This window comes from Nelumbo nucifera, chromosome 5 (genome assembly GCF_055504915.1).
Source record: "Nelumbo nucifera cultivar China Antique chromosome 5, China Antique-T2T, whole genome shotgun sequence".
Lineage (NCBI taxonomy): Eukaryota > Viridiplantae > Streptophyta > Magnoliopsida > Proteales > Nelumbonaceae > Nelumbo > Nelumbo nucifera.
In genome coordinates, this window is record NC_142653.1 from 29013362 (window position 1) to 29039661 (window position 26300).

The 26300-nt window shown below is 37.4% G+C and overlaps 1 protein-coding gene across 2 annotated transcripts; it reads left to right on the forward strand.

Annotated features, from left to right (window-relative positions):
• Positions 1 to 22407, forward strand: LOC104600118 (uncharacterized). Of its 2 annotated transcripts, none has more exons than XM_010262962.3 (13): positions 1 to 365; positions 3576 to 3649; positions 4216 to 4299; positions 4498 to 4578; positions 5224 to 5304; positions 8089 to 8181; positions 17321 to 17500; positions 17813 to 17880; positions 18005 to 18056; positions 19588 to 19641; positions 19729 to 19821; positions 20452 to 20518; positions 21974 to 22407. In XM_010262962.3, exons 1-13 carry the CDS (start codon positions 227 to 229, stop codon positions 22063 to 22065), a joined length of 1158 nt encoding a protein of 385 aa, XP_010261264.1. In that variant the 5' UTR covers positions 1 to 226; the 3' UTR covers positions 22066 to 22407. The 2 variants fall into 2 exon arrangements, with proteins under 2 accessions (XP_010261264.1, XP_088743831.1); XM_088887705.1 differs by having other exon boundaries at positions 7 to 365; positions 3552 to 3649.
• Positions 22408 to 26300: the final 3893 nt, after the last annotated feature.

A 26300-nucleotide genomic window follows, 5' to 3' on the forward strand; every position in this document is an offset into this window, starting at 1 on the left:
AGTGCAACACAGCCAACGGAGACAGAAGTAAAGAACTAAAGGGAGTTGGCTGCTGCTGCTGCTGCAGGGGTAGGTTCCTTTCCTTCTTTAAACGCCTCGTTTAGCAGCGGATCAATTTGACCAGACGAAGTGTTTAAGGCGTTAACCAAAATCAAAGCTTTCCTGTTACATGGTATAAAAGTAATCAGGAATCGTGTGAGCGGAGTCGGCTTTGGTAAAGCGCGCCATGGACATCTTCAACAAGCTTCGGAACCTGGATGCGTACCCAAAGATCAATGAGGATTTCTACAGCAGAACCCTCTCCGGTGGTGTTATCACGCTAGTCTCCTCTGTTGTCATGCTCTTGCTTTTCATCTCCGAACTCAGTATGCCTTCTCTTTCCTTCTTTCTTCTCCTTTTTCCAACTTAGGGTTCCTATCTTCTTTCAGATCGTTTGGGTTCATTGTTGCTTTCTCTTCAAGGATTATACTTTTTTTTCTCTAGATTCCCAGCTTAGGGTTCATTGCAATTCGTTTTGTTTTGCTTGATCCATATATCTGAACGCTTCACACTGTAATTTTCGTGTTCTCCATTTTGGCTGATTTATTTTTGACTCGAGCAAAGTCGTTTCGAGATTAGTCAACGACCGCTTGACCATATTTTTTCATCATACTTATTTCAATGTTCGCATTGATCCTGAAATCATTATATGGATTCTATTATGCTTTACAGTGGATATGGGCATATGCTTATGGAGGAAAATAAAAAAGAAAACAAAACTAAAAGAAAAAGGGGTGCTTTAGTTGCGGCGTTTAGCTCGGGGAAGTAATTAGAAGGCATGTGGAAATCAGGAAAATGTCATATAGGTTTTATTTTTCAAAATGTTTCTTCATATCCATCTCTTTATTTTGTACCTAAATTCTTGGTATTGATTAATTCAACCTTCAGTAGTACGAAGAAAGCTTCTTTCTATCTATTTCTTAGTGTTTTTTTTTTGACGGAAGACTTTGTTTAATTCTTTGGTTATTGTGAAATTGTTGTTTTTTCAAGGGAATACAGTTAGAAGGGGCAACAGTTGGGAGTTTTCTAATCAACAGTACATAGTTTTCAAGGCCCCAAGGCGAGGCTAGGCGACACCGGGGGGGGGGGGGGGGGGCCTTGTCACCTAGGCGATGAATTTTTTTAAGTAAATATCACATATACGTTCCCTAGGTTCCATTCAAAAAATATAGGGGCTGAACCCCTATTTTTGTTATAGGAAAAGAAGAAAAGAAAAGGTGGAAGAAGAAGGAGAAGGACTGAAGGAGAAGAAAAGGTGGAAGGAGAAATGTGTTGATTAGACAAAATTTTAAGTTTTTCCCTTACTTATTGGTTCAGATTTTGAAGTCATTGAGGGTTCAATACAGCAGTTAGCAATGTTTGTGTTGATTAAACCCTAACAAATAAGAAAATAATAAAAGAAATTAGTTCATAAACACAAAAAATGAATATTTTTCTTTAAAAATGTCTATTTTATAATTATAATCTCAAAAAAATAACAATATAAAAGTATTTTATTACACAGTATGCAAAACTGCTTGGCGACTGGGCGAGGTGAGCCTCCAAGGGTTCCTTGGTGCCTAGGCGTCGCCTTGACAACTATGCAACAGTATTTTAACATATTGATGAACCTAGATGGATATCAGATTCTTATCATGCTCTATAACAATGATGAGACCATGACAAATGAATCTTTATGATCGTTTCTTAGAGTTCTTCATTTTTGTTTTGTCCTTTCCCCTTCAAAAAGAATGGATAAATTATTCTTAGTTCCAAGCTGAGGCCTTTGGGTTGTTTTAGAACTCTCTTTCTCTCTCTCTCGTTTAGGAAGAGTTTTGACAATTTCTAATATAAATCTGGGTTAGTATCCTTGAATTTGTGAGCATATGAGTTTAAGACATAAAGTTGAACCTATAAAAAATGATTGTAGGTTTTTAGTTTCATAGTTTGAACTTTGAACATGATTTAAAAAGGTTTCCTTGTTGATGATACCTCAAGTAAGGTGATTTAGACATTTTTTGTGTTCAATGTCTAAATTCGTCCTTTGATCTCACCAAAACAGAATAACAATCAACTGAAAGGCAAGTCAAGTTTGACACTGTTTTAAAAGTGAGAAGGGCAAGAAGCAAAGCTAAAGTGCAAGGAATTCCTAGAGCCTTAGGTCTGAGAAACAAGGTGAGTCACCACGTTTTGAAAGAAAAAGAAACAATGCAAGACTATATCTAAAATCTAAATTCTGAAAAACGTGAAAATTTCAGAGAGCCTATCAGCTCAATTGGTTGGAGCATCATGTTATTAACACTGTAGGTTCAAGTTCTGGCTTACTGCATCAGTTAAACTGTTTAAATTATAAACATTTAGCTAGAACCTGTAGTGTTAGTAAATTACCTAATCAAAAACCAAATTCAAGGTTAGCTAAATTACCCAAAAAAAAATTCAATGTTAATTTATGGACTTATCTTAAGGAACCTAGGATTAGCTCCAATAGGTTATAAAATGAGGAAAGTAGATGGCTAAGATGGTTTGGTCACATGCAGAGAAGAGCATACAGCACCAGTAGGAAGAAATGACCTGTTACAAGTTGAAGGGGCTACAAGAGCTAGGGACAGACCAAAAAGGACATTAATTTTAGTAGTCAGAAATGATTTAAGTGTCCATAATTTAACAACAGATATGTCACTGACTTAGCATAATGGAATGATGGAACAGGATTTGTGTATCTCCATATTGTTGGGATTGGGACAAAGGCTTAGATGATGAACAGGAAGCTCTGTGTGATGCCCTTGAGTTGAGTGGAAGAGCTAGACTGCTGTCAATGAAAAAGAAAAAAGCATAAGATTATGTAGGGAGGATCTTGTATTACAGACATGCCTCGTAAAGCCCAAGTATGGAGCATATGTGCTTATGGAGTGGAACATCCCTATTGGAGGCATTTAGTGGAGTTGCAACATCCCTATTGGAGGCATTTAGTGGAGTTGTAATATCCCTATTGGAGTGGAACATCCCTATGGAGTGGAGCACCAATTCAGCAAATCTATAACAAAAGACATTTAGTGGAGTTGCAACATCCCTATTGGAGTTACTAAGCTTATTCCCTTTAAACAAACTAGTAAAGTCTTGACACACCAATACATGCTAGTGAAACAACATAGTAATCTTCTTAAATTTAAAGCATAACTTTGAGGTGTGTCAATTGTTACAGTTGTTAGTTGTATCCTGCATTGTCTCTTCCCTTGTTGTGTTATTTCTAAGTTCTTTTTTTTGGCAGTCTACTGGTTTATTTGGAACTTTGTATGCTAATTGCTAGGTTTCTTCTTCTTTCATAATTTTTCCATTTATAGGAAGAAAAGGCATCAATATCTTCATTTTCATGACTGGTTGAATGCATCATGATTGATTTTTATAAATGGGTCTTTATTCTGGATACCTGGATCTTTTGTACTCTGGCATTTAAACCCTATGTTTTTCCAAATATCTGGTTATGTTCTTATCAACTTTTGGTTATCTTTGTTTCTGTATTGGTATTAATGCAGGACTTTCTCTGGCATTGATTGCAGGATTATACCTCCATGCAGTTACTGAAACAAAGCTTGTAGTGGATACCTCAAGAGGAGAAACCCTACGTATAAATGTAATTTCTTATTTTCTCTTGTAGAGATATCAAAGATATTCTCATTCTGAAGCACTATATGTGAATCCATGCTTGTTTTGATATTTTAAGGTTATGATTTCTCTGGTTATAACAGAGCATTTTGTGTGATTAGATTCATTAGATTATTTAGGATTATACTAAAATGTTTTTGGATAGGTTTTGACTTGAGTGTACTCTGTGTATGTTTTTTGTGTCTTGTATCCATCATGTACGTAAGAATGTGCATCTTCTTAAACCATTTACATGTTGGATACACAAAAGTTTGAGGTGTTTGACATGGACATGACATTGATTTTGAATACACACATCAAAATATGCGTGCTATTCTTCAAAAGAAGAATTAGATGTAACCATCTGAAAATATAAGCCTCTACATAGTTGGAATTGTCTGCTATATAGATGAACCTATAGTTCAAATAAGGATTTATTGAGTTGATGGTTTATCTGCTAATTGCAAATATCAACTATGACTGTTTTAACTTTTAAGTAACTGTTGCATTTTATTTTATTGTTGACCATGATTCCTTCTGATTTTGCAAGTGCAGTTCGATGTCACTTTTCCTGCCCTTTCATGTTCTATTCTCAGTCTGGATGCCATGGATATCAGTGGGGAGCAACATCTTGATGTGGTATGTACTGCAAAGACTATCATACTTTTGTATTATTCTTATGCCTTGTGTTGCTGATTAAATATTGTTCACCTCATTGGTCTCTTGCTGACAGCCATCTTTTCACTCTTATTGCTTCTAACCTTTTTTTGTTCTTGAGCACATCATGGTATTCTGTATAGTCTTGATTCATATGCTGACATCATATTTCACTTGCAGAGACATGATATAATCAAGAAAAGGCTTGATTCTCATGGGAATGCAATTGAATCTAGGCAGGATGGAATTGGTGCACCCAAGGTTTGTAAGAGGATATTATAAATATTTTTCTTAAGGTTTAGAATTCTAAACATAGCTCCATCAATTTTGACCTCCAGATTATCACATTTTTCATGAAAGAATTCCTATTACTATCACATGTTGGAAAGTTATCTGTTTAAATGTGCTGGAATGACATTTGATGTATAATTGGATAGTAAAATTGTGTATTGAGTCCTCTATTCACAGGGCACAATTGTAACCATTGTTTTAATTTCAACATTCATGTTATCTCTGTTGTAGTTTGTGTATTTTCTGTTTGGAGAGGCTGCTCCTCGCGCCTCTAAGGGGATCTTCTTGTATCTATTCATTATTTTAATGGAATTGATTTTATTTATCAAAAACAAAAATTGTGTATTGAGTCCTGTGAATAGAGGATCAAAGACTCAGATGCAATTGTGCTCAGTTGGAAACATTTATGGAAAATCAGCAATTTAATACTTGGGGAAATTTAAACATTTTTGAGCTTCTATAACTGTAATTCTTGATGTCTCATTTCTTGCAGTTCTAGGAATTGTGAGGTGCTAAATTGTCTTGTTTATGGCTACTTGTGCTTTCTCTATATGTTTTCTCTTTCTGCTTCCTTTCAGCATCAATTCATCTGTTACTTCGTGATATTATTGCCAGATTGAAAAGCCTTTGCAGAGACATGGTGGGCGGCTTGAACACAATGAGACATACTGTGGTTCATGTTATGGTGCAGAAGTGGTATGTTTTTACTGTTTTTTTTTTTTTCTTTTTTTTTTTGAGAAATAAGCTTTTAAGATTTGTAAATCAGAGTTCAACTGGAATGCAGAATTAGGAAAACCCATAAAGTATGATATGCACAATATTTTAGTTGGCTTAAAAAATAAATATTTTAGGTAAAAATAGGGTTTTAATGAGATATACACTGGTCATTACTCTACATGATAAATCTAGTTGAAAAGACATAATTTATGTTATTATATGTTTTTTCACTTCATTTTTTTTTCTATTGAGAAGCGTAGGTTTTGTCTTCCTTTTCAAGTTGAAGCAGTTTATCAAATTTCCATTTGTGTTGTTTTCCGGTTTCTTTCTATAAGGACTGGGTGCAGTTGGTAGTTTGTGCTGGGGGTCTTTCTTACTTGGGCGATATTTTATCATATTCTTTATGTATTCTCATTTTTCTTTTAATGAAAATTTTATTTTACTACAAAAAATTATGTTTCATCCAAATTGAACAAAAAATAATTTCTCTCAACTCTTCCTACAGTGGCAATTTTGCAAACTTTTTTTTTCTATGGATAGCAATTTTGTGATTCTATTTTTTTATAAAATTGGGTAAATTTTGATATTTTATGGTTTTTCTTGTTTCATTATTGTTGAAAGAATGTTTTAGTTTGTTTAAAGTGTCAGGATATCTTACTGGGTCTTATTATAGTATTTTTAGAATTTTGAGAAATATTGTAAGTTGTGTATCCGTCACTTCTCTTGCAACCTAATCTTTTTTATTGGTCTCTTGCAACATAAGTTTTGAATTTTCAAACTTGTCACTTTGACATAATTTTTTAGATTTTTTTTTTCCATTTTTGCAGCACATTTGGCAAGACCAAGATCTTGTCTAATGTGTTTTGGGAAAGCTGTAGGGTTGGACTTGACACGTCCCAACAGTCTTAAGGCTTTTTGTGTATTGGTCAAGCATGTAACAAATGGTATTAGAGCCTACCACCACATCTGAATTTCAAATTATAGGGAGGGCTACCTGGGAGAAGAGCTACCTAGAGCAAAGTGAAACCTACTCCGGAAAGGGCTACCTGGAGTAGAGTGAAAGCCACTAGAAGGACAGGCCTACCTGCTGCCAGAGTGTGAGCTGTCATGGAGAGGGCTACCAGCTACTTGTTGCTAGAGTGAGAGCTGCCTAGAGTGAAGCTGTCGAGACCTTGGCTGTGGAAGCGTGATGGTATATTACCTTTCTAAATGTTAGAGGGCTTGACTTGACACGTACAAACAGTTAAGGCTTTTGATGCATTGGTCAAGCACGGAACATAAGGTGTCAATAAATGACTGGATTGTGTGTTAGGAATCAACTGGTTAGATCCTTAGGAATCTTTTAGTATTTTTTTATTTAAAAATAGTTAAATGGGTTAGCCCAGCTCAGGATCCATGATCATGAGAGTTTGGCAGAAGTTTTAGTGCTAACTTCTAACCTAATGCAACTTTCCTTTATTGGGACCAGTGGTGGAAGACAAGCTTACACCGGTAAAGTTTAAAAGAAAGTGAATTTAAATTTAGGGTATATAATGGGATTTTTATTTTAATGAATTTTCTCTGTACTTATCAAAAAGTTTTAAGTTCAGGGTATATGATGAGCTTTATCATAAATTAGGTGCATCAAAGAGAGGATGCTAATGAGGGTTGGCCCAACTCATAGCCTTTTTTATTGTAACTGAATTCGGAATGAATTGGGATCAAATGAGTTCTGTGTTTGGACTTTGGAGATGTGGTTTTTTCTTGGTCTCTCCCCCTCCCTTCCCCCTCTAGTTCTGGAACTCCACTTTTTGCAAGTGTAACTCTTAATCCAGCCTTGTTGTTTTATTGTTTAGTTTCCAGAAAGCATATGAAATGAAACCTTACTTCTTCCTTAGGTCATTCCACAGCCCACTAGGGTTCTGATTTTCAGTAGACCTTCTGCCCACCTGATTAAAGGCACTTGTCTTGTTTTATATTGTAGTCTTTGATAATAAATCCCTGATATTTTTCCATCATACCATCATTTGTGTCTATTGAAAATTTAGCTGGGAAAAAAGGAAACAACAGTCAATGGAAAAACTTCTGGACTGCACATATATTTTTATTTTATCATGTGAATCTAAGGTTTGCATGCAAGGGAAATAAAGAAGACCTGTTGTTGCTCATAGAGGGGAAAAGTTAAATCATGTTTTCATGGATCAAATAGTCAGATATCCCAAGGTTATTTTCTTTTATCTTTTTCTTTTTACAAAGTTTCCATAGTTATTTGGCAACACCGCAACAGTCTAGTTGATCTGATTGCTCTTCTTGAGGTCCACATTTTGTAGCTTGGTGGCTTTCCTTTACATATCCAAGCCTCTACAAGGTTGGCTTTCTGGTTTTGTTCTGTATAAAAAGTACAATGCATTATTATTTATGATTGTATACTAAGAGAAAATCCCTCACTAGTTATCTGGTTATACACAATGGTTATGACATATTTTATCAATTATCTGAATGTTTGTTGATTATTGCATTTCTTCATGGGTTTTTTTTCTTGTTTCTGCTTTTTATCTACTAGTATGAATATTTTATTACTACTTTTTTAATAATATCACTAGCCATTCATGTTTCTGTTATAGCATCAGTTATTTTTCTGTAATGTTGTTTTAGCTTATAGTTGACATATTGTCATATTAGTTCAGAGAAGAATCTGTTGACATGCAGCATAATATGTTCCTGTTAGGAAAACAAGTGGCATTTATTTCTCTGTATTATCTGAATTTCTTATTTGTTTTGCAGTCAGATGATGATTGCTGTAACTCATGTGAAGAAGTTCGTGAAGCATATAGAAAGAAGGGATGGGGGCTGTCAAATCCAGATTTGATTGATCAGGTCTGTTGGTATAGAATCCATTGGTTTTGTTTTTGGCTTTTTCTAGTTGTCCCTTATTGAGGCAGGGAATATTGTTAAAAACTGAGGTAATTATCTTCTTCTCTGTCTATTGGGACAATGCAGTGAGGTGAAGGAAGTTTCCTAGTCAGTCTTCCAAAGTAATACCAAAAAAAATAAAATCAGTCTTGCAATGAAATCTGAAAAATTTGTGGGCAGGAAAAGAAGTTTTAAGGCGTCTGACCAAGTCCTTATCATCAAAGGAAGTTATGTAATGCTTCTGGTTGTTTTAACCAAGTTCTTAGCTATGTTTTGACAGTACCATAGTATTCTATATTATAGTCGTCACTAGGACATTACATGAAATTTGCCATAAGATGATGCACACACAAGTCTATGGATTTGCATGCTGATAAGTAATTCTAATATCAACACATTCTCTATTGACATAGTTGTGAATCTCTTAGGGAGCTTTGCTCAGAATGCTGCTCCAATTCTCTGACCACTCTGGAGCCGTGTAACCTCTGAGGAATGTGTGAAAATAGTTGTATTCATCGTAGGTTTAAAATATCAAAACTAGGTATATATTACTTTTTTGTGTTATTTTTTCTGCAGTCTAAATTGTTTACTTCTACAAGAAGTTCAGATTATTTCCTTCACATACAATCAATACAATCACATCTCTTATCTAAAATAATAGGGTGGTGAGTGGGCACATCTCATTCTTTTTTCTTTTTTTTTTAACCTGGAAAACCCCAAATTAATAATCAAAGTACCTGTAAAAGACAATAATGCACCTGCATATTGATTTATATCATTCTAAATAGGGGTCTCTTTTTGTATTTCATCTGGATGCACCTCAGTTGTCAAAAATAGTATGTGCCAAAATCATCCCCCAAAAAATATTGTATCAAGTAATATTAAGATGATACATGGGATTTATGTAGCTAGCCCAAATAAATGGCCCAAGTCTAAGTGACGTTGATAAATCTCCTTAATACTTCCCACCTATTTCCTGTCTCTTTTCTCTATTCCAAACAAAGTTGCAAGTCAGCTTGAAAAACTTCAAAGGAATTTTCTTTGGAGGGGATGGGAAGAGGAGAAAAAAATGCATTTGGTAAGTTGGGAGCAAGTCTGCCTCCCTAAAGGTGAAGGGGGGTTAGGCATAAGGAAGTTGAAATTTTTTAATTTTGCTCTCCTCTGCAAGTGGATTTGGAGATTTGCGGCAGAAAATGATGCCTGGTGGAGATCTCTCATTGCTAGTAAATATGGTGTGGAATGGGGTAATTGGAGAATGAGGGACCCTCTTCCTAATTGGGGAAACTCTTTGTGGAAAGGGATAATGAAGAAATTCTCAGCTCTTGCTGGTGGGGTCTCAAATAAAGTTGGCAATGGTATTAGGACCAAGTTTTAGAAGGACTCTTGGTGCTCGGATGACCCCCTTGCTGATTCCTTTACTCTCCTCTTCTAGTACGCTTCAAATCAAGAGGCTTCAGTTGCAGAGTGCTGTAGTGTATCTGGTGGTTCAGTTCTTTGGTCTCCTTCATTTAGAAGGAACCTTTTCGACTGGGAGGTGGATGAGGTTTTGAATCCGTTGTCCTGTCTTCAGAATCAAGAGTTGGATTTCAGCTCAGAGGATAAGTGGCAGTGGAAGTGGAACTCAGATGATGTGTTCTCTGTCAAGTCTCTGGCTTCTAACCTCTGTAGAAGGGGTGTTTCTGATTTCCCTTGTCCTCAGATGTGGAATCCCACCAGCCCAACTAAATCTAACTTCCTAGTTTGGGCTATGGCTTTAAATAAATGTCTTACTAGAGCTAACCTTGTGAGAAGGGGCATTCAGCTTTTGGACCTGTCATGCAGCCTGTGTGGGAGTCGTGCTGAATCTACTGATCATTTGTGCATTCACTGCCCGTTTTCTTCTCAACTGTGGAATCATTTCTTCAGCTCTATGAACTTAAGTTGGGTCATGCCAAGCTCGGTTAAGGAGCTGTTGTGTTGCTGGAAGCTCATGGGGTTGAGCAAGAAAAGAAGATTGTTTGGAAGACTATTCCTAATGCTGTGTTATGGTCCATCTGGTCTGAGAGGAATAGAAGGATATTCTGTAACAACGCTTTAAGTTTGGATGAGCTAATTCAGAAAGCAGTGGCAAACTGATGTCTTGGGTGTCTGTCCTGAGGATTTCAGAAATTGTAATGTGTCTGCTGTTTTTCTTTCTAGTTCTTGGTGGAATGTGTAATTGCTGATTAGATCAGTCGGCCTTTCAGGGACTGATCTCAGCCTCCCTCGTGTATCTCTTATCTCAATAAATATTACTTTACCTTTCCAAAAAAAAAGCATTAGTCCAGAATGGGAAAATAGCTTTTTAAATAACCTCCATACATGTATTGTTAGGGTGGTGTAAATATAGAAGTACCTAATTGAGGTTATCTGAAGAAATAAGTAATAAATGATTAATCTTGTGTAAGGGGAATGATGACATGTGAATTTGGAGAACTGCCCATTTCACATATAGTAGAGAAACTCAGCCCATTTCACATAGAGGAAGTATGTGCATACGTGCCCCATTTCCATTACCTGGTGTAATGGTTAAAATCTTGAGCTGACAAGCATGAGAACTCGTGTTCAAGTTTGACAACAGCCTTTTTGTGCTGGAAAAAATGTCCAAAGGTTAGGTCTGTATCCAGTCCACCACCTCCAAGACCCTAGATATCTAGGACCAACATCGGTTAATCTCCTTATTTATGTATACCCTTTTTCCTCTGTAAATTTAATGTAAATCATAGCATACTAAAAAATAAGTCTTGTCAGAATCATGTAATAATTGATATTTCTGAAAAACATGGTTTGGTTAATGTGAGGCATATGAAGCATTGGGTGGGGCCATATTGAAGGTGAAGCCCGATTCAATCCAAGCATTTGCTTTTTGATTGAATAACACGAGGTTTTATTAACAGGAGTATAAAGCAATCTTAGGGCCAAGTGAACTAGTATAAAGAAGGCATTTAGAAAGAATATGCTCATTCGGGACCAAATTCCAGTGCCTGTACACCACCCAAGATCCTGTTTGATCCTCAAGAAAGCATGTAGGTGTAGTCGTATGAGACTACTAACAACCCAAGTTGTGGTGTATAATCAACAGGAAATTAAGAAGATGAGAGAAGAGAATGAGAGGAGAAAGAGAGAAGAAGAATTTGAAGGAAGAGTTTCAGAAAAGAAGAGGATGCTCAATCTGTCGCCCCCTCTTTCTATTAATATTAATTCTGAAGTAAGGATAAGACTGCTTACATGGCAAAAATAAAATCCTAATAAAAGATTAATAACTAATTGTGGACTGACTTAAATAACTAATAGTTGTATACGAGTACAATAGAAAGAGGTGGGGACCACATCAGTGGTTTCTACACTCTTCCTCAAGTTGGGAATAGATGTTTCTCGTTCCCAACTTGCATAGATCTGCTTCTAACTTCTTCTTTGAAACTGCCTTGGTGAGAAGATCGGCAAACTGCATGTTGGAGCTGATATATGGAAGACAAACTTCTTGAGATGCAACCCTTTCCTTAATAAAATGTCGATCCACTTCAATGTGCTTGGTTCTGTCATGTTGTATCGGGTTATGAGCTATATTAATAGCAGCCTGATTATCACAGTACAACATTAGAGGTTTCTCATAGGTAATACCCAATTCATCAAACAATGATTTCAACCATATTATTTAAGCCACAGCATTTGCCATGGACCGATATTCAGCTTTAGCACTGGAACGAGAAACAACATTTTGTTTCTTACTCCTCCAAGAAACAAGGTTTCCTCCTACAAAGGCACAATATCATCAACACAACTGGCCCAATCTACACCTGTGTAAACTTCTATCTTCATGTGATTATTATCCTTAAATAGTACACCTCTGCCTGGACACCTCTTTAAATATACCAATATCCTCTCAACAAGTAGGTGGGTAGTTCTAAGAGAGTGCATATACTGACTAAAAACACTGACTACATAGCTGATGTCTGGTCGTGTAAGACAAAGATAGAGTAGTTTCCTAACTAATCATTGTGATTCTGTTGAATAGGTGTATCGGCTGGCTTAACACCCAACTTTCTTGTTTCTTCTAACAAATCAAGGACATACTTCCTTTGAGAAACAAAGATTCCATGCTTGGATCGAGCTACATCAATACCCAAGAAATATCGTAGCTCTCCTAGGTCTTTTACCTCAAATTCTTGATGGAGAAGTTTCTTAAGAGACTCAATTTCACTATTATCACTCTTTGTTACTACAATGCCATCAACATATACAACAAGTAGAGTCAAGGAAGTGTCCACTTTCTTAATAAATGAAGTGTGATATGATTGAGCCTGCACATAGCCAAACTTTTCAAGGGCTTGTTTGAATTTATCAAACCAATCTCTAGGGGACTGTTTTAGGTCATACAAAGCTTTTTTCAGCCGATAAGCCTTCTTATCTGTCTCTATACTATAAAAACCAGGAGGTAACTGCATGTACACTTCTTGTAAGTCTCCATTGAGGAAGGCATTTTTAACATCCATTTAGAACAAGGGCCAAGAGTAATTGGCTGCAAGAGATAATAACACTCTGATAGTGGTCATTTTTGCTACTGGTGCGAAAGTCTCCAAGTAATCTATACCATAAGTCAGAGTAAATCCCTTTGCAACTAACCAGGCCTTATACCTTTCAATGGAACCATCGACATTATATTTCACAATAAACACTCATCTACATCTAACTGGTTTCTTCCCTTTAGGTTGATCAATTACTTCCCAGGCATTGTTTCTTAGAAGGACATCCATTTCTACCTTCATTGCATCCTTCCACTCAGGAATGGTCAGGGCTTCCTGTACTGTTCTGGGAATGGGAATATCAACAATGGATGTAAGAAAGGACTTGTAAGAGGGAGGTAGATGATCAGCTGTGATTATTGTTTTTCTTTCCTAGTTTACTTGTAAGACTCAAGGAGGGGCTGTAGCTCGTGCCTCTCGTTGGGATGATGTATGAACTCACTCTAAAGTTGCTTCTAAATCAATAAACTTATTGTTATTCATCAAAAGAAAAAGAGGGAGGTAGATGATCATAGGACAAGAATTGTGAGATACAGTGGGTTGTGGATGAGGTGCAACGGCGTTTGCCTTTACGGACTGCAATGGGAAGGTCAAGGTCATTCAATGGAAGTGAGGGCTTAGAAGATGGAGAAGGCTCAACAGTAGGAGGCTCATCCGTAATGGGAGATGGAAGAGATGTAGTACTTGGATCTGGATCCTCAGAAGGAATTGGGGCTGGCCTGGACTGCTGATGACCGAAATCAACCTGCCTCCACCATTTGTGATAAACTCTCAAATCCTGACATTTTTGACAACCCTCCCCATTACACCCCTCTTCACTCAATGGAACAGGTAAAGGGACTTCTGATGTGTTGACCCCAACCTTACTACTCTCCCCCTGAGAAGAAATCCTAGAGTAATAAGGTACATCCTCAAAGAAAGTAACATCCATGGATACAAATATCTTTCCCGAAGTAGGTTCATAGCAGTAGTATCCCTTTTGAGTTTGTGCATAACCAAGGAAAATACATTTTGAGGTTTTAGGGTCAAAATTGGAATGGTGAGGGCCAGGAGTTTGCACGAAGCAGGTACAACCAAAGGTTTTAAGAGGGACAGAAAATAGCTCTTTATCAGGATATAAAAGAGTGAATGGAGGTTTCATGTCAAGAACCCATGAAGGGATTCAGTTGATGAGATACACAACTGTGAGAATGGCATCTCCCCAGAAATGTATAGGCACATTGGAGTTAAATATGATACTTCTAGCTATTCCAATATGTGTCTATTCTTTCTCTCAGCCACTCCATTCTGCTAAGGGGTATGAGGGTAGGTACTCTGATGGATAGTCCCATGTTCTAGAAAATAAGAGGCTAGTGATGTTAGTATTCTCTCGCATTATCGGATCTGAAAATTTTGATTTTTACCCCAAACTGGGTTAAATCATCTGATGAAAGGTTTGGGTCTGGGTAGGAACCTCATCTCGAGAACGCATCAAGTAGACCCAAGAAAACTGGGTGTAGTCATCAACAAGCAACAAGAAGTATTTGTACCCCCCCCCCCCCCCCCATAGCAGTGATGTGATATGGTTCCCAAACACTGGTATGCACAATGTCAAAAGGAACACTATTTCTCTTATTACTTAATGAATATGTTATTCTATAATGCTTTGCGAGCTCACAACTTTCACACTTTAAACTGGACATCTAGAAAGATTCAAATAAACTAGGAAACAAGCTTTTCAAAGACCTAAAGGATAAATGACCCAATTGGTTATGCCAAAGCATGACTTGACCAATAGACTGAGAAACAAAAGACCCTCTAAATTCACTACCTTCCCATTGTGAACTTCCTCCAAGCAGATAGATTCCATTTGTCTCATGGCCAGTCCCAATCACCTTCCTTGTCTCCAAGTCCTAAAACACATCGATCAGGAAAAAAAGTTGCGGAGCAATTCTGGTTTTTAGTAATGTTGCTAACTAAAAATAAATTGCTTATTGGTGCTAAGTTTAGGAACATGCAGAACAAAAGACATGGAAATGGCACTAGACAACTTGATGTCTCCCTTGCCAGAAATGGGAACAAGTGATCCATCAACAATAGACACCTTGTCTTTACTAGAGGATAAGTGATAGGTAGTAAATAGTGAAGGCAAACCGGTCATATGATCAGATGCACCTGAGTCTATTACCCAACAATGTTCAGTGTTAACTGGAGCTGAAGCATGATAAGCTGAGGCCCGTGTACCTGAATGAGCAAATGCTGAGGTGGGAGGAGTTGTTGTGACTGGCTGAGATGATGATGCTGAATTACCAACCTCCTTTTCCAACTGAGTCAAGGCAGCTCGGACAGCAGTTAGAGTGTCTAGTGGTGCTGCTCTTGTGCCTGATGAGGTTGCACAATCAGTAGTAACAACTATATTAACATTCCCCTTTTTGTTCCAGAGTTCTGCTGGAACTAGATGAGGATGTAACTTCCAACAGGTTTCTTTGGTATGCTTAGGTTTCTTGCAATGTTAACATATTAGGTCTTTCTTGTCTTCCTTCTTCATATCTCTCTCCTTATCCCCCCCAAACTTGGGTTTAGTTGCTGCCAAGGCTGATTCAAGTGGCGAATGCTGTAACATAACTTTCCTTCTACTTTCTTCACTGTGCACTAGAGAGTAAGCTTGTGATAGGGTCACACTGTCTCTTGTTAGAAGCTGTTGTCTCAGAATGTCATACTCATAATTCAGACCAGCTAGAAACTCAAATACCCTATTGGTTTCAACCTGCTTTTTGTAGGTCTGGGCATCTTTCTGGCTTTCCCACTCAATTGTTTCTAAGTGATCAATCTCATGCCACAAGGATTTCAAGGTGGAAAAATAAACCGAGATTGGCTTCTCTCCTTGCTTAAGGTTATTTACCTTAACATTTTAGTTCATAGGCCCTAGCAACATTGAGGGGTTGAGAGTAGGTTTCTTTCATGATATCCCAAATTTCTTTAGCTGTTTTTGCCCATAAATAATTTCGGCTGATATGTGGCAGCATGGAGTTACACAGCCATGTCATAACTAAATAGTTCTATTGAACCCATTTGATATATATTTGGTCTTCATTGGCTGGTTCCTTGACATCTCCCAGTAAATAACTTAGCTTTCCTCTACCCCCAATAGCCATCATGGCTGATAGGGTCCACTCTAGGTAGTTTGACCCATCAAATTTTACAGTGATAATCTGAAAACTGTTCTCAGGTATGCTACCAGCACCACCAGCCCCTAAAAGGCTTTCCCCTTGGCTCTTAAACTCCAATCTTTGTCAAGAAAAGGTTAAAGAATGCCTCTTGTATCACTGGGACTGGGTAATTACACCTAGAATTTGCTATCAGCCGAACCTAAGGTCAAGAAACAATACCTTTCTATCACTAAGACTGGGTAATCTCACCCAAAATTTGTTAACAGCCGAACCTACTTTATCCTTCTAGGTCAGCAATCCACCCAAAAAGGTAACCTTCCAAGAACAACTTAGAGTGAAGGGCTGAGAGTGCAGGGCTGAAACTAACTGCAGCCCTAGAATTGGCGACAGTCAAGAAACTAGAATCTTGAACCTAGAACCAGTCAAAGGTCAAGAAACAAGCCAAGAACACAATCAATGGCTAGAAAGGGGGCGACCTCTCAGCTGCACCTCTTAAAGTAACCAAAATTTATTCTTTCAATGTATCAAGAACAGTTCAGGAGGAAAAAAACTTTCAGTCGAACCTTTGAAATAACCAGAAAAGGTAATCTTTTAATAGATCAATATCAAAGATTAACTTACTTCAGCAAAACTTTGGTCGCAACTTTCAAAAATAAATCTGAACCCTAATCTTGAGGGTTCTTCCTTCTGACTCTTCCTGATTGCTGGTCATCCTCTGATGCTTCACCAACAATCTCCAAGATTCAGCCGATGATCCCTTTTGCTGGAAGTTTTCCAACCCTAGGAAATTCTTATGCAGCCGGCCATGTCAGACTATCATAAGATTTCCTAGGTTGGCTCTGATACCATGTAGTCGTATGAGACTACTAACAGCCCAAGCTGTGGTGTATAATCAATAGGAAATTAAGAAGATGAGAGGAGAGAATGAGAGGAGAAAGAGAGACGAAGAATTCAAAGGAAGGGTTTCAGAAAAGAAGAGGATGCTCAATCTGCCGCCCCCCTCTTTCTATTTATATTAATTCTGAAGTAAGGATAAGACTGCTTACATGGCAAAAATAATATCCTAATAAAAGACTAATAACTAATTGTGGACTGACTTAAATAACTAATAGTTGTATACGAGTACAATAGAAAGAGGTGGGGACCACATCAGTGGTTTCTACAGTAGGATTTAGAATAATATGATAATATCATTGTATATAGCTTGTAAATGTGAGAAATGTACCACAATAGGAAAAAAGCTTGTAAACGTGAGGAGCATTGGAAAAAAGCTTTCAACTTGCAGTGAAAGCATGATCAGATCAGATTTTTTTGAAATGATGGTTCTTTTCTATATTTGCTGATATAATTGTCTATGCACTGGTTTTCTTTGTTTGTTTATTTATTTTCTAATTCCTATTTTGTGATATTTAGTGCAAAAGAGAAGGATTTCTTCAAAAAATTAAAGACGAAGATGGTGAAGGATGCAATATTTATGGGTTCTTGGAAGTTAACAAGGTGGCTGGAAATTTTCATTTTGCCCCTGGCAAAAGCTTTCAACAGTCAAATGTTCATGTACATGATTTGCTGGCTTTCCAGAAGGATAGTTTCAATGTAAGGAAAAACTCTACTGATTAAAATTCTTAGAGCAAAAGTGAAGTCATATTGACAATATAATGTTTTCTATACCTGTATGTAAAAGAGGGGGGTTAACCCTCTTTGTGGTCAACCCTTTCTTCCTTGGTTCGACCTGAATCCCTTTTCTTCTATTTCAATTTTTCTTACTTCCATGTATCCAGACCCATAGCTTACGCAACCCATGTACATCAGGCTAGTTTTAATAAATAAGAAATTTAATTTATTTGTAGAATCTTTTCCCCTCACATTCTATTGAGACAACTATCTAATTTATTCTTTGTGATACAGATTAGTCACAAAATAAACAGATTAGCTTTCGGTGAATATTTCCCAGGCATTGTGAATCCTCTTGACAGGTAATCCTCTCCTCCATTTTACTGAATGATTCAATCATATGAAATGCTTAATCCTCTATGTTCTATGCCAACTTGTGATATTATTCATGTATTTGCACTCATTTTTTGTTGCTAAAATTTACAGGGTGCAATGGGTGCAACAAACACCAAGCGGAATGTATCAGTATTTCATCAAGGTTAGTTTTTTGGTCGTCTCCAATAGGAATTAAGATATTGGTTTAAGGATTGGGTTTCTTGTGATTCTTAGCATATATGTTCATGATCCTAACACATCCATGGATACCTTAATTTTCAATCTTATACCCTGAAACTGATTGGTGCTTTTCTTCGGTTATTTTAACTGTTGAAATTTTGATTTTTGTTTTTAAATTCAGGTTCATGATCCTAATACATCCATGGATACCTTAATTCTCAATCTTATACCCTGCAACTAATTGGATCTTTTCTTCAGTTTTTTTAACTGTTGAAATTTTGATTTTTGTTTTTAAGTTCAGAGAATGACTTGGGCAAAGCCAGAAGGTGAGGTTTTTTTTTCCTGAAACTTTGTCCTATGAATAGATTAGGAATTTAGGATAGTAGATTGTGGTTCCTTGCTGGGTCTAACCATGCTATCCTAGGTTGTCTCAACTCTGGACTCCTTGTCGAAAATATTCCACCAACAAACCTGTACCTATACATATTATTGTCCTCTCCTGACTCCTGAGGGCCTCATTGGAGTCTCTCTCTACTTACAGATGGAAGTAAGCATGCATGGAAAAGACTAAAATACCTATAACCTATGCTACCAATCAAATAAATAAATAAACAAAGGAGATTAGCTCAAGAATTGCCACCATTATAAGCTTCCTGAAAATCTAAGATGCATATTAATCTTTAAGTAAACTTAAAATTGTATTAGTTACAAAGGAACGCAAATATAAGTAGAAAGTGCAAGAGTCATCAAAAGAGGTGCAATGGGCAACCCATGCCCCCTCCTCATTGTAGGAAAAGAAGGTCCAACCTGTAACATTTTGCCCGACTGTCTACTTCTGGTTGTTTGTGCCCCCCCCCCCCCCTTTCTAGTCTTTCAATCGTCACCCCTCCATGATGTATTTTTCAAATCTCATTAAAAATGCTATCTGATCCCTTGAATAAGTTAAAATAGTTTCTCTCTCCCAGGCATGTTAAGAAAAGGAAAGCAAGTGTGGTCTGTTATTCCCTGTGCAGTATTGTGGGCTATATGGATGGAGAGGAACAATATGGTCTTTGAGCAAAAAGCTAAGTCTGAGGCTGGGGTAATCAACTTCATAGTGGAAGAGCTTAGGAGTTGGTTGATCTTCTCTGATGTATTTAAAGATGAAGTTTTTTTCTGATACTTTTTCGAGGGTGGATTTTATTTTTTATTTTTTTTGGGTTGGGGGGGGGAGGTCCTAATACTGGTTAAACTTGTATAGTTTCTCATTGTTAAAGACCTTATACTTTTGATTCTAATACAACACCTTTTCCTAGAAAAAATAGTTCTTCTCATTGACTTAGCCAAGCCTACTTGCCCCAAGTATAGAAAGGTGATGATACTATTGCTTTCTGTGAATGTTCTAGGTCAAAGCAATGCTTGATGGTGTAGGTTTGCACACAACTTATTTGTGTATGGACATGTCTAAGAGTTACCCAAGGTTCTGGGGGTAATGTTTTTCAGATGTTTACTAGGATTCTCTATCTATTTTGCAGGTTGTCCCCACTGTATACACTGATGTAAATGGGCACACTATCCAATCAAATCAGGTTTGTCTGTACATATCACCATTGTACCTCTAGTGAAATTCATTTATTTAATCCGATCTGAGGTGCATTAGCATGGTCATTGTGCAGTTCTCTGTAACCGAGCATTTTAGGAATGCAGAATTCGGAAGACCTCAGTCTCTTCCTGGAGTTTTCTTCTTTTATGACCTTTCCCCAATTAAGGTATGTCCTGCCTGTATTACCATATTTATCCCAAGTTTTACATCTTATTCCTTATGATGTGGCTAGTTCCTCAGGTGAGTGATGGAGAATTTCAAGTTTTGCTAATTAGTTAGGAGCCACTTTTTAGTGTTATATTTTTCCTTTTTTTTTCAACCTTGTGCTTTGTTTATTTCCACTGTAATCATTGGAATGCATAGTGCAAGTTTATCTAGGCTCTACATGTCATAATGTGTATATGTGGTACCATACTTGGCAGCGCTGGTAAATCAGCTAAGTTAGTTTTATATAATAAAATGTATCATTTGCATTCTAAAAAAAATATTAGTTACTAACTTGATGGTTTATCCATGTAATATAGGTTTATAAATTATAAGAAAATATGTAGTTTTCTTTGTTATTATTTTTGGAGAAAATATTGAGATTAATTATTGCGCACTCTCCCTACTTTTTCTTTCAAACCAAACACAGCCTAAATGCTTAAATGATATCTAAAATCATTGAGGAAAAAAAGTAGTGTACGATATATGATTAATAGTTAATATTAACATAACCACTAAATGCAAGGCAATGTTAATGTCAGATTTTATTATTCTCATGTCTTTCTGCAGCTTATGTGATTGTATATTGCAGGTGACCTTCACAGAGGAACATGTGTCATTCTTACACTTCCTGACTAGTGTTTGTGCTATAGTTGGAGGTACTCTCTCTCTCTCTCAGACACAAGCTCTTCCGTTGAGCAAGTATAAAAGTTGATTGATTCTTGATTTCCTTGTGCAACTGACTGCTCTTTCCAAGAGGAATATGACTACATATTTAGTACATGGATACAGTCAACAAACGAAGAAATCGAAAGGTTGTCTGGTGGTGGTGGATAATGGAGAGTTGAAACAAAAGAACAGAAAAACTTCTATATATAATATTTTTTACTGGAAATATAATATCCTTCTCGGCTATAAGCAATTATATTGGGTGTTTATTGGAGTTCCTAGGGCTGTTCACGGTCGGGTTGGGTCGGTTTACTGGTGTTTTTCCAACCGACCCAACCTGGTCGGGTTGCCTAAAGATGAAACCAAAACCGACCCTGTACTAAGAAAAACCGACCTGGTCGGTTTGGGTCAGTTTTGTGATATTCAAAGTATCTCTTGGCCTTAAAGATCCAATATCAAGAAAAGAGGTAACTGAAGTTAAAATCAACGCCAATACCAAGAAAAGAAGAATCAAAGAGAGTTAGAGAAAGAATGAAATTTGGAAACTGGAAGAAGACTTCTAATCTAAGAAAAAAATGACACCTATTTGTCATTGCCTATTTGGTGTAAAAGACCTTAGAAAGTAGAGATCCTTTATTTAAACCTTTCCAAAAAATGCAAGCTATCAAGCTAATTTTTCTAAAGGAGTAAAGGTGTAGGGAGTAGGACTAGGGATTCCTTGCCTTGCAATACTTGCCATTAATGGCATTCCTAAAGAGAAGACTAGGAACTAAGTTAGGTTGTAACTAGGATAGAGACAACCTAGTTAAGTAATAATTAATAAGTAATAAGTAGTTATATAACTCGGTTCGGTTTTGGTTTTCACACAGGAAAACTGAAACTGAACTGAATGGTCGGTTTACCAATTTTTACAACCCGAAACCAACCAGTGGTGAAGAAAAACCAGCCGACTCAGATTGGGTCGGACCGAGTTGGTCGGTTTGGGTCTTGTTATGAACAGCCCTAGGAGTTCCTTTATCATTGTTAAAATTCCCACCCCCGTGTTAGTGGTTATATGAATATAGGTCTTTAACTTTTCGTCTTCTGATTCATGCAGCTAGCATATGAATTTTCTAATCTTCCAACATGATAAAATTGTCTCTCAACTGTTTTTTCAGAAGTTTGTAATAATTTGTTTTTCAGAAGTTGCATAATTTCATATTCAACTCTGAGGTTTCCTTTTCTGCAGCTCTAAAAGGGTGTAACTGGCTGTTTAAAATCCCGCTAATCTCTTGTTTCTTGAGAACTGAGCAATTCCAAATAACTTTTTTGTGAAGTTTCCATATAGCAAGTTTCAATATCTAATCCTGAAATGTGAATCTTATTCATGTTAAGCTCTAATAGTGTGGTTTTCATTTATTTTTTATGGGGCAAATTATAATAACCCGCTTGTTTGTTATGTCCAGGCATTTTCACTGTTTCTGGAATAGTAGATTCATTTATATACCATGGCCAGAAGGCAATAAAGAAGAAGATGGAAATTGGCAAATTCAGCTGATGTTTTCGCCATTGCATTTCATGTTTCAGTCTTGTTGGCCCACTTGATGTTGCACATGGCCATGGCTTTCTGTGGAAAATTGATGAATGGAAAGAGAACCGATAGAATGGGTTTCCCCTACAACTAGAAATGTCGTCCTTCAAATGAGATTTTTTTTTTTTTTTAAATTTTGTTATTCTAACAACTTTTCTCAAGTTTTTGTCATTAAACTGGCAATGTATTTCTATTTGAAAGTAGAGGGCAATGGGTGCCTTTATCAAGAAGACTGCTTAATACCTCTCCTGAAACCGTTGTAGTTGATCAGTTTCGGAAATTAAATAGTTGCTTGTGCAGTTGAGTGCCCATCTAGATCTTTTCCACACTTGTTTATTTATTCATTTATAGAAAGTACTACTGATGCAGTTGCAACATTTCCTGACGATTGATGCAGTGCAAAAATCCTTTACGGGGTGAACCTTATTTTTTTTTTGGTCAGATTTTTGGGGTGAATATTGCATGTTATCTTATGATTTGTCCTTTCATCTCTATAATCAACAGTAAGGAGCTCGTGCAATGCAAATGACTCTGTTTGTGCTGCTAGTATCTTTTTGCGACAAGCTCTTATTTCAGTGTTGTCGGTCTCGGCCTCAAGGGTTGGACCCAGTGTCTGAACTGGTTAGTGGGTGATCCAGTCAAATTACGGTTTTCTCGTCTGGTCCCAGTCTGATAACATTGCTTTGGATTTTAGACGTTTCTAGCAACAGAAGGGAATGGTGGGTATCGTATATGGTTGGGATAAGACTTGGATGATAATCGATGAATAAAACAGTAAAAATGGTAGTGAATGAAATTATTACGATGTGATAGACTGATGGGGATGTAAGGATAGATAAACCAAAGTTTCTGTGATTGCTTTGTCTCACTGAATCAGAGGATCATTGCTAATAGATTGTTCAAGTGTATAACCAAGTTGGTTCTTATTATTAAAATAAATCAGGGTTCATTTCATTCGATTGTAGAACAATAATTTCTAGGGGCCTACCGCCACTCACTTTACTGCAAGTTGTTTGTATTGGTAATGATACCAAGCAGAACTTTGCTATGAAAGTATGAATTATTTTATATTCAAGATAACGTTGGAATCTGAGAATTTCCTTTGGTAAGATGGTTTTGGAATCTTAGGGTTTGTATGGCCCATAGTGTGTCATTATATGGTAGTATTGGGACAACCTGTGCCCCACATCTGCAGAAACCAACCAACCATTCTGTAAAACCAAATTCCTAATTTTACTTAAAAAGGATTTATTTGCCAAATGACGTGGAGCTTTGTTGCCAAGGATTCGTCCATGAAAGGCTTTGGAACAAATTTGCCGAAGTACTTAACTGTTAGTTTTGTGAGTCCGGCTTGAGTCAGGGCAAAGCCCGTTCCAACAATCTTTACGATTAGAAATATCTCCATACTTGTGAGGTTACAAGGGGCTGCTGGAACGGTGCGAGCACCGACTTGCCCTGACAGAAGCCGAACAATAGTTTTGCCTGTTTCTGCCAATTGGCTTCGCAGTTTCAAATGAGGTGAGGACAGTGTGACCCATTTCAATTTCATGCCTTACCTTGGTCAATGGTCAAGGGAATTCCATGGGCCACTGATGGTCCCTAGTTAAAACTGGTACTCTGCTCGGTATGGGTTGCCATCTTATTTTCATCTTCATTGGGCTATCGCAACTACTAGAATGTCTCCTTATGGGATCTACAACGTACCAGACCCAGAGAGTGGAGAACCATAACCATATCCATTATTTGTATCCATTTGGTGACATAGTGCAGCACCACGTGAACTTGGACTGTCAAGTAGCCAATCTGGTCAAAATAATTAATGCAAGATTTTGAAAGAAGATGGAAGATGCCCATTATTCAGTTTTTGAATTGAAATGACATTTGTCCAATCACTCTTGTCAATATTTAACACCGATAGTAACATTAGGAACAGCACCTAATCGTGCTGAGGTTCTGTGATAAAACTGGATATTTATCTATAGCTTCTTTATGTAACTTGACAAGAAGTTGTTGTCCGGATTATGAACTTTTTCAGTTTCAGGCTGGTTCTTCATCATCAACTAGTTTTGTAGGCCAGCTGCCTCAATCTGTAGTAGATGGAAACTCGAGACTCAGACATGGTGGCCGTGGACAACTGATTCAGTAGGAAATGGGCAAAAAGATACAAAGTTAAAAGGTGAGAGAAAAAAAGTTAAAAAACATTCTTTCTCTTCTAGAAAGAGTAAGAGAGCTCTGTTTAAGGTGAGTTTGAGTAACATCCAGCACTCCAACTAACCCCCCATTGGGGGTCTTCGATCAATTTGGTGTATAGCCACATTTCAATCACGTACAGACAAAAAGGGAAGAGAGGTGGTTGAACCTCTTAAATCTCTTATGGGAATGACGTATGCATCACCACATATAAAGACACACAATCCACTTGTCAATTGCAAGGAAAGCTCCATGGTAACTTTCTCATAAGTCATAGCATGGGCAGCAGTTGCAGTTGGCCACCATTCCCTTTTCTGCATTTTCATTTTCAAATTCTACTTGTGCAAACTAAATCCTAGGGTGAAGCCCATGGTTATCTTCAGAACGGGTTCAGATAACAAAGCGGGATTCTTTCTTCAGTTCAATTTTGATTACCAATTTTCCAAAAAGCCAGTGGATCAACTATGAGTGAATGAGGAGATAAGATTTGGAAGGGAGAGAATCATGTTTTAAAAAGTAAAACAAATCGAATCAGGCCGGTCCCGATTCTTATGTGCGCCAGCCAGTTATTAGGCTTTCTGTAAACGGGTATTTCATCCTTTGATTGCAAAATAGTGTGGACTCATCCGTTCAAAGCATCTCTCTGCTTCTCCATTATTAATATAGAGTGTTCATATTAACTGAAAATGTAGATGATGAGGCAGAGCCCCAGCTTTACTGAAAAGTCGAGATTCTTTGCCCATGTTATTGATGAAAACCACATCATTGACATGGATGAATATACCTTTTGCTGACACGTAAAGTAAGAGAACCCCACTTGCACTTGGGTGTTATGGGTCTCCATCTACAACACTGTATTTGTATTCTCTTGATCCTCCCCCCATTGAGTTCACACTGTATTTCAGTAGTTGCTCATCATGTGTGGAGCTTTTTCATCCATGGATAAACAATATATACAAACTGAAAGAATCGATATATTAAATTTACAAACAAAAGACAAAGTTGGAAGTGAAAGTGAAAGGACGTTGTTTGGCTTCAAGGCAAGATTTCCTCCTGATGGTCTGTCCGAGCACTCCAGAATGAGAATGGCCGTGTGAACTCGGGTTGGCAATTTGAGAAGGAAGAATGAGAATAAAGAGGTGAGGACTGAGGTGGTGGCTTCCAAATTCCTTTTGTCTTAAGAGAGACGTGGCACTATATTAACACGTAAGGTTAAAAAGTAGGCCGCCAAGCAACGACTCATGGTTTTACTGTTAATAGGGTTCCCACCTGCGACTACGAGTGGGTTTTCTCAAGCCTCAAGGTCGAGTAGCAATTTCCTTACAAAAGGTGGAGAATTCCAGATTCCAGATAGGGGTGCTCAAAAAATTCAAAAATCAAACCAACTTGAGAAAATCTAATAAAAAAATCTGGTTAATTGAATCGATTTTGGTTTGATATTTTTGAAAAATCAAATGACCCATTCAATTTTTTATTAATGATACTTGGAGAAGACTAACAATTCAAATTTAGTGTGCCCATGCCCATGGATAGATACCCCAGCCAGTTACCCGACTGTCCAACCCCAGTTGATAAAACCAAGAGAGCTCAACATTATTACATGGTGAAGCTGAAAAGGGCAAAGATTTTAGAATCATGTTGGGTTCTTGTTATTGTCCGCAATAATAAGGTATGGATATTATTCCTTGTGGGTCCGGAACCATGGGCCTGTATAGAAATGGACCCAGCGATGACTACAACTGCCATTTTCTTTAGTATGAGGGCCCTCTTGAGTCTTGACCAAGAGAAGATCCAATTGATGTCTGTAGGAAGGTTTAAGGCCTATGGCCCTATGGCTACTGTAGCGTAAGTACATCTTGACCCGACCCGCCGAGCCCGAGTATTCTTGTATCACGCTTCTGCCTGCCTTCTGGTTTGACAATTGTTTTGGGGTTTTAAGATGGGAGGGAGTGCAAGTTGGACCGGTATATCTCGGAGTTCGTCAGTTGAGGTGGTCGATCATAATCCAACGT